This window comes from Macaca fascicularis, chromosome 7, assembly GCF_037993035.2.
Source record: "Macaca fascicularis isolate 582-1 chromosome 7, T2T-MFA8v1.1".
Taxonomy (NCBI): domain Eukaryota; kingdom Metazoa; phylum Chordata; class Mammalia; order Primates; family Cercopithecidae; genus Macaca; species Macaca fascicularis.
This window is the reverse complement of record NC_088381.1, coordinates 87,773,739-87,788,635: the sequence shown is the minus strand read 5'-3', so window position 1 is coordinate 87,788,635 and position 14,897 is coordinate 87,773,739. Positions and strand designations below refer to the sequence as shown.

Below are 14,897 nucleotides of genomic sequence, written 5' to 3'. Positions count from 1 at the left end.
GATTTATTTCTCAGATGAAAATGCCAGTTGGGGGCTGGGCGTGGTAGCTGACACCTGTAATCCCCGCTATTTGGGAGGCCAAGGCGGGCAGATCACGTAAGGCTGGGAGTTTGAGACCAACCTGGTCAACATGTTGAAACCTCATCTCTACTAACTACAAAAATTAGCCGGGTGGGGTCGTGTGTGCCAGTAATCCCAGCTACTTGGGAGGCTGAAGCAGGAGAATCACTTGAACCTGGGAGGCAGAGGTTGTGGTGAGCCGAGATCATGCCACTGCACTCCAGCTTGGGATCTCAAAAAAAAAAAAAAATAAATAAATAAAATAAAATGCCAGTTGGGTAGTTTGACATTTATACATGAAGCCAAAAGTTCCAGGCAAGCTCCCCCTCAGGGCAATGTTTCAACTTTGAGAGTCTAACAAAGCTGTCCTAGAAAACAAGAAGGGTGTGAAAATGATTCTCTCTGTGCCATCACCATTTGATGCTTGACCTAACTAGATTAGCAGTGTGTGACAGCAAAAAGATATTTCTAACAAGAGTGTAATGTTACTCACCTTTTATTACCTAGCTCCTCTGCACAGAGAGCAGCAGTGGTGTTCACCTGGCACAAGGCTAAGCTGGAGCTGTCCAAAGTGGCAGGCGGATTCCGCTGAGTTGGTTACAGAAGCAAGTGTGAATACAGGTACAGTGGTGGTAAAGCTGTGCTTATGTATATGGGACGCTTGGATTGAGTCAGTTAACTTTCCAAACAAGAAAACAACAGCTTCACCCTCATTATGTGTCAGAAATGTTGGGTTAGACACACTTTAAGTTAGCCAGCTCCTGTACTATAATACATAATATGAGAGAAAGGCATTTCTCTGATGTTTTCCTTTTTTCCCAAGGCTAGCTCAAAGAGGCATTGTGGATGGGAAGCATTATTGTTCTGATCTCAACAGCACATCCATCTGCTTCACTTGGTTTGGACTGGAGATTGTCACACCTATTTAATTTCTGCAAAGCGCTTGAAAATTAGAACAACTTTCCCTTTTAGGAGAAGTGGTAGGCAGCTAAGGCATAATAGAAAACCAGTAGATTTGGAGTAAGGAGCCTAGGGCTTGAATTACAACTCATGCTTTGCCAATCCTGGAAACTTTGTCCATTGCATCATCTCCTTTCATGGACAAGAGGGGATCGCAAACCTGAAGTTTCTCTGAGAGTGTCTGATTGTCCTGGAGAGGAGAGATGGTCCTTCTATGATAACCGTTAAGGAATGAAGGAGCGGAAATAGGGAGACAATCTCTTGGTGTTTGCTGGAGGATGGAGGCATTATGAACAAGCCCCTCAGGGAGTGAGCCCTGTTCCTGTGCTCAATGAGGATCAATTTACTAGCTAGAGGAACAGTGTCAGGAGACTGTTCTGTGTTGGTTCTTTCCTTCCTCTGGGGCCTCTCTTCTCTGGAGATCCTTGGTGCCTTCTGCTTTGTTTTCCAGTAGAGAAGAAAATATTTTTTCCAGCCTCTGAATTGTCAGGGATGGTATGAGATGTCATCAGTCTTCGAGCTCACTCAGAGCAACTACCAGGTATCCAAGGGAAAGTCTACCAGAGTAACATAGAGCGTCGTGACTGTGATGCAGAAAACTGTTCGCTGGGCCTCCAGTGAGTGGTGTCAGTTATGGGTTTTGGGGACAGAGTTACCTCTGATTTTTTGAGGAAAAAGAGATTTGTGATGAGATCTCAGGTATAGAGGGCAGTGTAGTGACAGCAGGAATCAATCTCCTCTCAGGACCACCATGATTTTCTTATAGACCTTTTCCTTTCTTGCTTGGGGTTGGGGCCTGTGACTCTCAAGCAGTTGCTTCTCAGGGCACACTTGCCAGGCCCAAGAGAGGCCAGAGCAGGACACTAGCTCTTCTCCAGCAGTTGCATCTGAAGTTGGGCTCTAAGCCTTTCTCATCCCTGATACAGGGGCAGGTCTTTCAATACAACTCATTTTCTTTTTCTTTCTTTCTTTCTTTCTTTTTTTTTTGAGATGGAGTCTTGCTCTCTTGCCCAGGCTGGAGTGCAGTGGCGCCATCTCGGCTCACTGCAACCTCCACCTCCTGGGTTCACGCCATTCTCCTGCCTGTACAACTCATTTCCTGTCCCTCTATCTCCAACTGTGGAAAAAGTTGTATCTCAAAGACTTAGTTAATTTTACTTCATTCTTTAAGCAGCTTTTTTTTTTTTCTATGTTGACAGCAGTAGATCTAAAATTGTCAAATAAAACCCCCTATGATTCAGCTCTAACATATTATTATTTTTAATAATTTTAACTTTTATTTTAGATTCAGGAAGTATATGTGCAGGTTTGTTACATGCTTATATTGTGTGATGCTGAGGTTTGGGATGTAATTGATCCTGTAACTCAGGTAGTAGGTACCTAGTAGTACCTACTAAGCATAGTACTTAGTAGGTAGTTTTTTAGCCCTTCCTCCCTTCCCTCCTCCTCTGGTAGTTTCCAGTGTCTATTGTTGCCATCTTTATGTCCATGTGTACCCTGTGTTTAGATCCCACTTGTAGGTGAGAATATGTGATATTTGGTTTTCTGTTCCTGTGTTAATCTGCTTAGGATAATGATCTTCAGCTGCATCCATGTTGCTGAACAGGACATGATTTCATTGTTTCTCATGGTTGCATATTATTCCATGGTGTATATGTACCACATTTTCTTTGTACAACCCGGTGCTAATGGACGCCTAGGATGATTCCATGTCTTTGCTATTGTGAATAGTTCTGTGATGAACATATGAGTGCATGTGTCTTTTAGTAGAATGATTTATTTTCCTTTGGATATATATCCAATAATGGGACTGTTGGGTAGAATGGTAGTTCTAAGTTTTTTGAGAAATCTCCAAGCTCCTGTCCATAGGGTCTGAACTAATTTACATTTCCACAAACAGTGTATAAGCATTCCCTTTTTCTCTGCAGTCTCACCAGTACCTACTGTTTTTTGACTTCTTTCCAATAGCCATTCTGACTGGCTTGAGAGGATATCTCATTGTGGTTTTGATTTGCATTTCTCTGATCATTAGTGATGTTGAGAGCATTTTAAAAATTATGTTTGCTCACGCCTGTAATCCCAGCACTTTGGGAGGCTGAGGTGGGTGGATCACAAGGTCAGGAGATCGAGACCATCCTGGCTAACATGGTGAAACCCCGTCTCTACTAAAAAAACCCAAAAACTTAGCTGGGCGTGGTGGCGGACACCTGTAGTCCCAACTACTAGGGAAGCTGAGGCAGGAGAATGGCGTGAAGCTGGGAGGCGGAGCTTGCAGTGAGCCGAGATCGCGCCACTGCACTCCAGCCTGGGCGACAGAGCGAGACTCTGTCTCAAAAACAAAAACAAATCTATGTTTGTTGGCCACTTGTATATCTTCTTCTTCTTCTTCTTTTTTTTTTTTCTTTTGAGATGGAGTATCACTCTGTTGCCCAGGCAGGAGTGCAGTGGCATGATTTTAGCTCACTGCAACCTCTGCCTCCCAGGTTCACGTGATTCTTGCGCCCTAGCCTCCCGAGTAGTTGGGATTACAGGCATGCACTGCCACGCCTGGATAATTTTTGTAATTTTACTAGAGGCGGGGTTCCACCATGTTGGCCAGGCTGGTCTTGAACTCCTGACCTCAGATGATGCACCTACCTTGGCCTCCCAAAGTGCTGGGATTACAGGTATGAGCCACCATGCCCAGCCTATCTTCTTTTGAGAAGAGTTTGTTCATGTCTTCTGACCCCTTTCTTATAGTGTTATTTGTTTTTCTCTTGTTGAATTAAGTTCCTTATAGATTCTGGATAGGATACCTTTGTCGGATGCATAATTTGTGAATATTTTCTCTCATTCTGTATGTTGTCTGTGTACTCTGTTGATAGTTACTTTTGTGATGCAGAAGCTCCTTAGTTTAATTAGGTCCCACTTGTCAACTTTTGTTTTTGCTGCAATTCTTTTGAGGACTTAGTCATAAATTCTTTCCTAAGGTCCATGACCAGAATGGTATTTCGGAGGGTTTCTTCTAGGATTCTTATAGTTTGAGGTCTTACATTTAAATCTTTGATCTACTTTGAGTTAACTTTTGTATATGGTGAAAGATAGGGTCCAGTTTCAATCTTTTGCACATGGTTAGCTTGCTATTGCAGTATTGAATTGAATAGAGAGTCATTTCCCCGTTGAATAGGAAATCCTTTCCCCATTGCTTATTTTTGTTGACTTTATTGAAGATCAGATGGCTATAGGTGTGTGGCTTTATTTCTGGGTTATCTATTCTGTTCAGTTGGCCTATGTGTCTGTTTTCATATCAGTATCATGATGTTTCGATTAGTGTAGCTTTACAGTATAGTTTGAAGTCCATCAAAATGATGTCACCAGTTTTATTCTGTTTGCTTAGGATTGCCCTGGTTATTTGAGCTCTTTGGGGTCTATATAAACTTGGAATAGTTGTTTTAATTCTATGGAAAATGACATTGGTAATGTATTAGGAATAGCATTGAATCTGTATGTTGCTTTGGGCAGTATGGCCATTTTAGTGGAAGGATATTGATTCTTCCACTCCATGATCATGGAATGTTTTTTCCATTTGTTTATGTAAAACTGTAGCAGAGTTAACAGAAGACTTTTTTTTTTCCAGAGGTGTAGATTCTCCAGCTGTATTTTAATATGTCTTCTCATCTAAGCACTACATTACCTTCTTTTCTGAAAGCAGGAAAGGGAATTTCCTTGGGGGCTTCTAAGTCAGCTTTTTGTGGGCTTTCCTGAGAACAGAGGCAGTTGTCTTTGTAATACTGGCTGGGAGAGTAGGTGTGAAAATATGTTGGGATGGAGATGAGCAAATGTATTTGCTGTAGAATTCAAGTACTGTAAGCTGAGCCTGTCCTTTGCTCCTTGAAGATTCATTTACTGCCTGTAGAAGAACAGTGTTAGGAGACAGCTCTCTACTGGGTATTCCCTTGCTCACCCCCACTCTTGTCTGGAGACCTAGGGTAAGAAATCTGTATTGCTGGAGTTTAATTTTTCCTTCTGATAAGTTGATGTGAGTTGTGGGTTCTAAGGACAGATTACCTGTTCCCACGAGAAAGGGTAGACTGGCTGGGGGAGTAATGGATCTTAGGCAAGGGGGCTGTGGAATTTCAGCAGGCATCACTCTCTACTCAGGACGACCATGGCCTCCTTAGTGATTTCTCTCTCTTCTTTCAATTAGAGCTTCTGGATCACAAGAGTTTCACTGAAGAACCCTGTCTCTCACAGGACACTTACCAGGCCTGAAGCTGCTCTTGGTCAGGGACCGGTAGCAGGACCATTCTGTAGCAGTGTGCAGAGAAGCTGCAATTGGGGTTTGGGCTTCAAGGTTTCTTCATCCCCAACAAAAGATCATGTCTTTTAGTACGACTCATCATATGTCCTTTCCTACACCTTGAAGGATTTCTTTTTCTTTTCTTTTCTTTCTTTTTTTTTTTTTGAGACAGAGTCTCACCCTATCTCCCAGGCTGGAGTGCAGTGGTGCGATCTTGGCTTACTGCAACCTCCGACTCCTAGGTTCAAGTGATTCTTCTGCCTCAGGCTCCTGAGTAGCTGAGAGTACAGGCGTGCGCCACCATGCCTGGCTGATTTTTGTATTTTGAGTGGAGACAGCGTTTCACCATGTTGCCTTAAATTCCTGGCCTCGAGTGATCTACCCGCCTCAGTCTCCCAAAGTGCTGGGATTACAGGTGTAAGCCACCACACCCAGCCGATAAAAATTTTTTTTTTTGGCATTCCTGAGTTTATTTGGGGGCACACCCAGGCGAAGGCCCTGCACCTAAAAGAAGGTGTTGGGCCTCTTGGTGGTGAAGCGTGGCTTGTGCTGACGGCGCAGGACCCGTTGGGGCAGCGGGAACTTGATCTTGGAGTTGTGGAACTGCTTGACAACCGGCCGACGGCACTTGCTAGCTGCAATCTCCTCCACCTTCATGATCTGAATGGAGTGGGCCCGGGCGCGGTGCCGGGCGCCCATGTCTCGGTAGCACTGGGTGACAGCGCCCGCAGTGGTCAGGTCCCGGTATTCCCGGTACATGTTGTGGGTGCCGCTCCGGGGGTCATAGCGCAGCCAGATTCTGAAGTTCTTCACCCGCAGTGGGGACTTCTCAAACACCTGCCCACAGTAAACAATCTCCCCTGAAGACTTCTTCATCTTCTTTAACTGAGATACGAAGTACCAGAAGCGGGACTTGGCGACGACATGATTAGGCGCAAAGATTCGCATGCGGTAGAGGGGTGGTGTGTGGCATTTGGGGGTGGGCAGGCAGCGACCCACAGCCTTGTACTCTCGTAGCCACTCCATGGGAGTCCGGGTTCTCCTATCTCTGTGCCATAGCGCCGTTTGGTTCTATCCAGTGTGTGTCACGGCGTTAAGCCTCACGCTCCCCGTTTCGGCTCATTGTCAGCAATTTTCATCTGCTTCTCACAGCCGTTTGTGCCAGAAGCCTTCATGGCGTCCTCTCCGCTCTCGCAGCCACCAGCAAAAGGAAGTGCCCTCTCCAGCTGATAAATTTTTATCTTAAACATCTCACTTCCAGTTTAAGCACCTTCAGTGTTTCCCAACGCCAGTGAAAAAAACTCAAAATCCATATCCTGCTTAGTAAGGCCCTGCAATGTAGCACTGCCCTATCTTTCAAGTCTTGCGTCTAGAAAAGACACACCAGAAGCCCTTTAGGGTAAAGGGCAAGATATCTGTAATGTGCTCTCAAAAGGTATATATGTAGAGAAAGAGCCACGGAAGGGCAGAAAGGAAAAAATAAAACAATTGTGGTAAAATTTTAACAGTTTGGGATGTGGATAAAGGGAATATGGAAGTTCTTGCAACTTTTCTGCAAAAAATTATTTCAAAATAAAAAATTACAAAAAATTATTAGATTACCTGTACTTATCAAGAATGCTTGTTTTTTGGTTCTCCAGGTCATGTTTGAAAGAACATTCTCTCTTTAAACATTTGCAAAGAAAATTCAGTTTTCCTTATGATTTAACTGGGTCCTAGTGAAGATGTCAAGAAGGAAAAATGCAAAATGTGTGCAAAAGCTGTATGGAATGATTTTAGTTGTAGTGACCTGTAAGTAGGTAGAGAGAATTCTGCTTTCTGCCGAAGATATTTTATGCCTGGCTAAGCATACAGTTTCCAGAAATCGGTCATCAGTTAGTTAACATTTACTATGTATATACCAGTTTTCTGGGTTGAGAATGAATATGAGGATTGGACAAGTAAAGACATTCAAATATCTGTAAAAGATTGTCCTCATATACAAGGCATTTATTTATCATGGGAAAATTAACACTAATATTCCAGAAAAAAATAAAAAAGATGCCATGAGAATAACAATGCTTATACACTGCTGGTAGGAGAGAAAATTGGTTCAACCATTGTGCAAGATAGTGTGGTGATTCCACAAAGACCTAAAGACACAAATACCACTCAACACAGTCATTTTATTACTGCATATATGCCCAAAGGAATATAAGTCATTCTATTATAAAGACATATCCACGGGTATGTTGATTGCGGCACTATTCACAATAGCAAAGACATAGAATCAATCTAAATGCCCATTAATGATAGACTTGATAAAGAAAATGTCACACATATACACCATGGAATACTATGCAGCCATAAAAAGAGCGAGATCATGTCCTTTGCAGGGACTTTCATAAATCTGGAGGCCATTATCTTAGTAAACTAACACAGGAACAGAAAACCAGATACTGCATGGTCTCACTTGTAAGTGGGAGCTAAATAATGAGGACACATGGACACATGCATGGGAGAGGGAACAACGCACACTGGGGCCTGTTGAAGGGTGGAGGGTGGGAGGAGGGAGAGGATCAGGAAAAACAGCGAATGGGTACTAGGCTTAATACCTGCGTGATGTACAAGAAACCCCCATGACACAAGTTTACATATGTAATAAATCTGCATGTAACCCTGAACTTAAAATAAAAATTTAAAACATGCCACAGGTAATTTATAAAATTAGTTAACAAACAAGAATTTTGGATCTCTAAAGGGCATTTACCTTGAGATAGAAATAGATGCATATTGTAAATATAAAGGTCTTTTCATAACCCAAAACATATTTCATGAGGCTCTATCACTGAAGTAAAATGAGAGCTTCTCCCATGATATATTTATAGTTTGTGACATCTCTCGAGAAATATTTTTCATATTTTCTCAAGTATATATACTTGTATATATCAAATCTCTATCTCAACTATCTATCTAATCATCTATCTATATTTAAATTAGTAGACTGGATTATCAATTGTTATTTGTGTTATATTTTACAGCCTACTCACTTCATTCTAGCAGTTCATTTCTACTTGTAAGAAAATCAATTTAAATAGTAATGAAATAGGAACAATCTGACAACATTTTAGGGATACATCTACTCAGGAGTATGTGGCAGGAGAAACTGTACAGTATGATTGATAACGATCTTCAGTTTGAAATATTGCTAGCGTGGCTTCATCACAATTCACTCTGTCATGGACAGTGGTCAGCACTTGGCCATCTGCTACCCACTGCACTGTCTTATCCTTGTGACTGATGAAAATAGAGATTGAATGTTTAAGGAAATTGACCAGCTGAGAGAGACACACCATGATGTGCTTTTTTTTTTTCTTTTTAAATTTTCTTTCTAAGTGGCATGGTGTTGTAGGTTGGGTTCCCTGGAAACAGATCGTATCATTTGTTTGCAGAAGATTTCTTGTGGAGTTCTCTTGGGAAGAATGTGATGAAAGTAGGATTGGGCAGAAGCTAAATTGTGATGGAGTTGCAACAAACGTCTCAGCTGATGCCATGTGGAGCTCTGGAACAGGGATGGCCATTTATAGTTGTCACCAAGTGTCAGGCCTTTGTATGCCAGCATTGACCAACTGTTGGATTTGAGCTGTCCCTGGGAGGAGGGAAAATAAAATGACAAGTTCCTTTGGCTTAGGGCAACTTCTGGCAAGGGATTTAGCTATGATCTAGTCATCAGCATACTACACTTCTGACAGCTGGGGGAATGCATGCCTCAGGCCTGAAGGAAAGATCTGGGCAGCACATTATAACATCCACTACACAACACATGGGCCCACTGACAGCCTTGCCCTATGCTGTTGCCACATCTTAGAACATGCACTATGTAAATTTTCTTATTATTCTCAGTATTTTGTGCATCCCTGGACCGTATACATTGATCCTAAGAGCTATGTTTCAGCTGCTTTCAGCAGCTAGCCAACAAAATGTCTTTTCTATCCGTGGGTCTCACTTAATGGTGGTGTCTCTGTCCTATGAAACCATATGATGATGTGTGTGAATCTCATATCTGACCGTTTAGTATAAATGAAGATGATAAATCACAGTATCATAATGATATCCTCCATAAAGACTCTAGTTTTAAACTTCCTCAATTACACCTTACTCAATATGAACCTGAAACCTACCTTCACTTATTTTGTTTATGGAATGAGTATAAGCCAAAGCTCAGGAACAGGTCTTCCTGCCCTGTCAAAGGACCCTGCTTTTCTTAATTATCTATTTCTGGCCTACTATATGAAGTAAAAATATTTGATATACCTAATCTTACTTTGGAGGGATTCGCATATTGTAAGGTTAAATGCATAAGCAAGGTACAGAGAAGACTATGATTTATAATTTGATTTTTTAAAGATAAACAATGAAAAAACCTGATATATGATAATAAATATTTATATAGAATTAGAAGCATGGAGAATAGTATGAAAGAAGATACTGGGTTGTTAATGTTGCTTGTCTAGCATAGATGGAAGGTGGTAGAATGAAAAGTAGATTGGGAAAGAAGTGGTGGTGGGGGCGGGGAGTAGTAAGGAAAAAACAGAGGAGTCTATAAAAAAATCAGCATATACAACACTTCCAGTTGCACTTGTGAGTATGTGTGTGTGCATGTGTGTATGATAGCATACATGGAAGATGTTCACTAAAATTAATGGTGACTACTCTGAGTGGTGGGATTTTAGATGATTTCTAAATATTTTTTATATTATACTGTTTGATAATTATTACAGTGAGTATTATTTATATATTGATAAAAGAGCAAGCTATTTTTTCTTATTGTGAACAAAAAGATCCATTGCATTAAATAAGTCTTTCTTGAATAGAAATAAATGTCACTGTGTCCCTTGGAGTTAAAAAGAAAGCTAAATACTGAATTCATAAAAGAAGGTCAGATACACAGGTACATTCCAGATAATGTGATTCTGTCTCAAAGGAAAACAAGTTCTGAGCGTAATATTTTAAATATCAGTATAATATTTGAACTTTAATGCACTTTGAATATTGATTTTCGTATTTCAGTACCCAAATGACATATTTATTGCCTTTTTCTTTTCGTCTATCTATATGTTTCTATTTAATTGTTAGTTGAATTGTAAATTATATTACATCTTTGAGCCATACTCATTTGATTAAGGATGCCCATTAATAAGTCAATTGGTGTAGCTAATTATAAATTATGATAGATAGTAAACGCTGTATGGATACTTATTCCATGTATCCATAGAACACTTTGATTCTGTATATTGTGATATGCTTCTAAATAGACGGTGACCTGAGGATGGCTATATGCAGTTTTCAGAACTTGCCCGGCTCCTTCATCCCTTAATACTCCTGGCTTTTATCTGTGCTGTTCTTCTACTTGCTCCCATGGCAATTTATAATGGCCCTGGTTTATAGCACATCTTGCTGCATCTGCCACTGGCCTACCACTGGCTTATGGGCCCCACAAGGGAAGGAACTGTGTTTTGTTCACTTACGTGTATGATTCACCCTCTAGCTCAGGGCCTAGAATACTGAATGAGTCTGATTTTTAAAATAAATTAGTGGCCATGAAGAAGATGATACACAATGATAATAAAATGATCAACTTCAGTTTTTCATGGTTTATTTAGTCTCACAGGTCCTCAGGGAAGGAGGACATTTCCTGCTTCTTCCGAACAAAGCCAAAGCATTTGAGTGAGATGACACGAAGAGTGTGTCAATTGCCTTCTTTTTTCATTTTTCATCAATAATCAGTTCTCTTCCTAGTTTCCTAAAGGATCAAATAGTTATGAAGAAATGTTTCCCTGCTTCTAATTTAGTAGTGAGATAGTTTTAAAATTTATTTTTTAATGTTAACATTAGATGTTGTTTAAACACAATACAGGCACATGGAGAACATTTTAAAAATACAAAGACATGTCAAGGGGAATATCTCCTCTCTCTGTCCCCAGAAACCCAATTCTCCTTACTAACAGCAATCACTGTTACTAGCTGCTTCTTCAAGAAACATATTATGTATTTATGGACATAAATATATACATATCTGTACAGTCTTTCTTCTTCATATGAAAGAGAGGCAGATAGAGCGCTCCTCCACCTTGCTTTTTAACAATATAGCATAAGGATACATTCTTATTAAAAGATACATACAGATCCTCATTTTAAAAAGTTACATAGTATTCCACCCTATGATTATACACTAATTTACCTGATCAGTTCTTAGTGGGAATTTAGATTGATCCAATCTTTTGCTATTAGAAACAGTAGTCAATATTCTTGTACATGTGCCATTTTTCTTGTGTGAGTATACCAGTAAGATAGGCATCTAGGATTTTGGAGTTGTTGAGTCAGAGGAAATGACTTTTAAATTTTGATAATTATTGGCATGATATCTTCCACAGATGTTGTATGAATTTATGCTGTACTAGCAAAAACTGCCATTTTTTTCCAACTTCATCTTTGATCTTTGTTAATTTTGGGGAAAACCGCATATATTTATTATGGTTTTATTTGCTTTCTCACCTTATGATAAAACAGAGTGCCTTTTTACTTGCTTAAAAGTTTTTTACTGTTGGCTTTTTTCAGATATTTGACACTGTTCCTATTGTGCTAATGGTCATGAAGTCTTTGCCTAAGCCAATGTCTAGAAGGGGTTTCGATGCTATCTTCTAGAATTTTTATGGTTGTGCTAATGGCATTTTTCTTATTGATCTGAAGATATATTGATATATCAAAGATATTAGTATTTTGTCTCTAATATTACCATGAAGAATATTCTGGAAGACAGAAATATAAGCTCAATTCAAGAAATAGAGTCAACTTATTGTTGCTGAAAGGGAAATAGAAAACTTTAGATTTTGCCCTAAGGTTATGACCTTGTATAACTTGTAAAGGCAAATACAAATAAAAAAAAATAAATAAAAGGCTTAATTATCCCTGTTGAAAATGAGGGAAGAGACTTTCTTCTCTCCCTTTGCATAGAGCATTTACTTTAGAAAACCTGTAATTTTTTGGTGAAGATGTATGTAAATTTTTTTTCCTTATCTTAGGGATGGGGTCTCACTCTTGCTCAGGCTGGAGTGCAATGGTGCAGTCATAGCTCGTTGCAGCCTTGAACTTTTGGTCTCAAGCGATTTTCCCACCTTAGCCTTCTGAGTAGCTAAGGCTACAAATATGGGCTACACCCAGCTAATTTTAAAATTATTTGTTTTGTAGAGGTGGATCTCACTATGTTGCCCAGGCTGGTTTGAGCCCAAGCTGGTCTTGAACTCCTAGTCTCAAGCGATCCTCTTGCCTTGGGCTCCCAAAGTGCTGGCATCAGAGGTATGAACAATTGCACCTGGCTTGTAAATTTTTGCAAAAGCTAAACAAGCCTCTGGTTAGCTTTATGACCCAGGAATGTCTTTCTCAAGAACCTCAAAAAAGGAAGTTAGTGCTCCCATCTCCCTGTTTCTGTGAAAGGGTAGAAGCCTAATTTTGGCAGTCTAATTTTTAAATTGCAAAACGATTTCCTGTCATAAAGATACGAATTTATTTTTCCTTTGTATAAAGTCAATGAGCAAATACCAATGGTCACTCCAATTACCAGGTGAACCCAGGGTGAACTATGTGTGACAAATTGCGCTGTCAAGTCCTCTTGAGGACTAGTTATTGTTTATTTTGAGAACATACACGTATTGGGTTGTATTTACTTTGCTATATAAAAGGGAGAGATGTCTTTCTGTCCTTGCAGTCTCTCGGTGGATTGTTTGTGATATGTATCACATTCTGGTTTAACACTTACTCAATAACAAAACTACTTTCTTTCTCTGACAGCCTTGTGGAGAAGTTTTCTGGGTTGGTAAGAGATTTGTTTTTAGTTATATTTCCCCAACAAACTCAACCCAATTTTTTCAACTTACAGGCCTATCATTTGTAAAATTAAAGAGATAGAATACATATTTGACATTTCTTGTAGCCCTATGAGTTCTAGAAAATGAAACACTACAGTATATAAAGTTCAAAAACAATATAAACAATTTTCTGAGTGCTATGTTTTTTTAAATAAAGAAGATTCTGTCTCTCAAAATCTTGTAAACTAAGACTCTTAATTTTGTGTTCTCAGTATTTTCCTCATTGCATGTTTCATTTCCTTGTTCCTCAGGCTGTATATGACAGGATTAATAAGGGGAGTAACCACAGAATAGAACAGAGTCACAATCTTCTGCATTCCAGCTTCATGCCCAGATGTTGGGCTCACATACATGACCATCACTGAGCCACAGAACAGTGAAACCACAGCCAGGTGGGAGCCACAGGTAGAGAAAGCCTTTCTTCTTCCAGATGCTGAAGGAACCCTCAACACAGCTCTCAGAACCAGAGCATAGGACCCCATGATGAAGACAAAGGGAATAAATAGAAGTAGAGAACTTAAGGTGGAGCTAGTCAACTCTAGTAGAGGGGCTCTGGTACAGGTGAGGGCTAACAGAGGACCTGGGTCACATAGGAAGTGGTCAATAATCCTAGATCCACAGAAGGTCATTTGAGAAATGACACTGATAGGAATCAGGAACCACAAGAAACCAAGTACCCAGCAGCTGCCCACAAGAATGTTGCAGAGATGTTTGGTCATAATAGTCAAATAGCGTAGAGGCCAGCAGATGGCAAGGTATCGGTCAAATGCCATAGCTCCCAGGAGAAAGCATTCTGTAGAGCCCAAGGAGAAAAAAAAGTAGAACTGGAGGAAGCACCCAGAGAAGGAGATGATCTTGGTGTCAGAGAGGAAGTTGGCCAGCATGCTGGGGACTGTGGAGGTGACATAACAGATCTCTAGGAAAGAGAAGTTGGCGAGCAAGATGTACATAGGGGTGTGGAGTCTCTGATCCCAGTGCACAGCACAGATGATGGAACCATTGCCCGTGAGGGTCAGGAGGTATACAACAGTGAAGAGCACAAAGAGGAGGATCTGCCCCTGCCTGGGGCAAGGGAAGCCCAAGAGGAGGAAGCCAGTGAAGATGCTGGAGTTGCTGGGGGTGTTGAAGATTTTCATGTGCCTGTGACCTGTAAAATCACTAGCAGTTACTGGATGACAGTGAAAGGATAGATGGGAACTCAGATTTATATTTAAGCTATCTCTGGGAATGCAATAAGCACATCTATCAATAGTGACTCTCTCTCTCTCTCTCTCTACACACACACACACACACACACACACACACACACATTTGATTCAGGGTCTTGCTCTGTTGCCCAGGCTAGAATGCAGTGACGCAATCATGACTCACTGCAGCATTGACCTCCCTAGCTCAAGCAATCCTGCCTCAGCCTCCTGGGTAGCTGGGACCACCATGTGGTATGTGCCACCATACCAAGAAAATTTCAAAAGTATTTGTAGAGAAGGAGTCTTCCCATATTGCACAGGCTGGTCTTGTCAATTAATCCTCGTGCCTTGGCCTCCCAAAATGCTGAGATTACCATCCTGAGCCACCTGTGCCTGGCCAGTAGTGACTATTTTTGTCTAATCCTGAGATATTTTTGTCTAATCCTGACAATATCTCAGGAGTTGTCCAACAACTACTTGGACAATAGTTGTTGGTCTATAAAATAT

General features: G+C 40.6%; 1 protein-coding gene and 1 pseudogene across 1 annotated transcript; both read right to left on the bottom strand.

Moving 5' to 3' along the window:
* Positions 1–5,744: 5,744 nt before the first annotated feature.
* LOC102135222 (large ribosomal subunit protein eL20 pseudogene) lies at positions 5,745–6,510 on the bottom strand (annotated as a pseudogene).
* Positions 6,511–13,397: 6,887 nt separating this feature from the next.
* Positions 13,398–14,411, bottom strand: LOC102141089 (olfactory receptor 11G2-like). The gene has a single exon (XM_005562456.4). The coding sequence runs from the start codon at positions 14,337–14,339 to the stop codon at positions 13,398–13,400; it is 942 nt and encodes a 313-aa protein (XP_005562513.3). The 5' UTR covers positions 14,340–14,411.
* Positions 14,412–14,897: the final 486 nt, after the last annotated feature.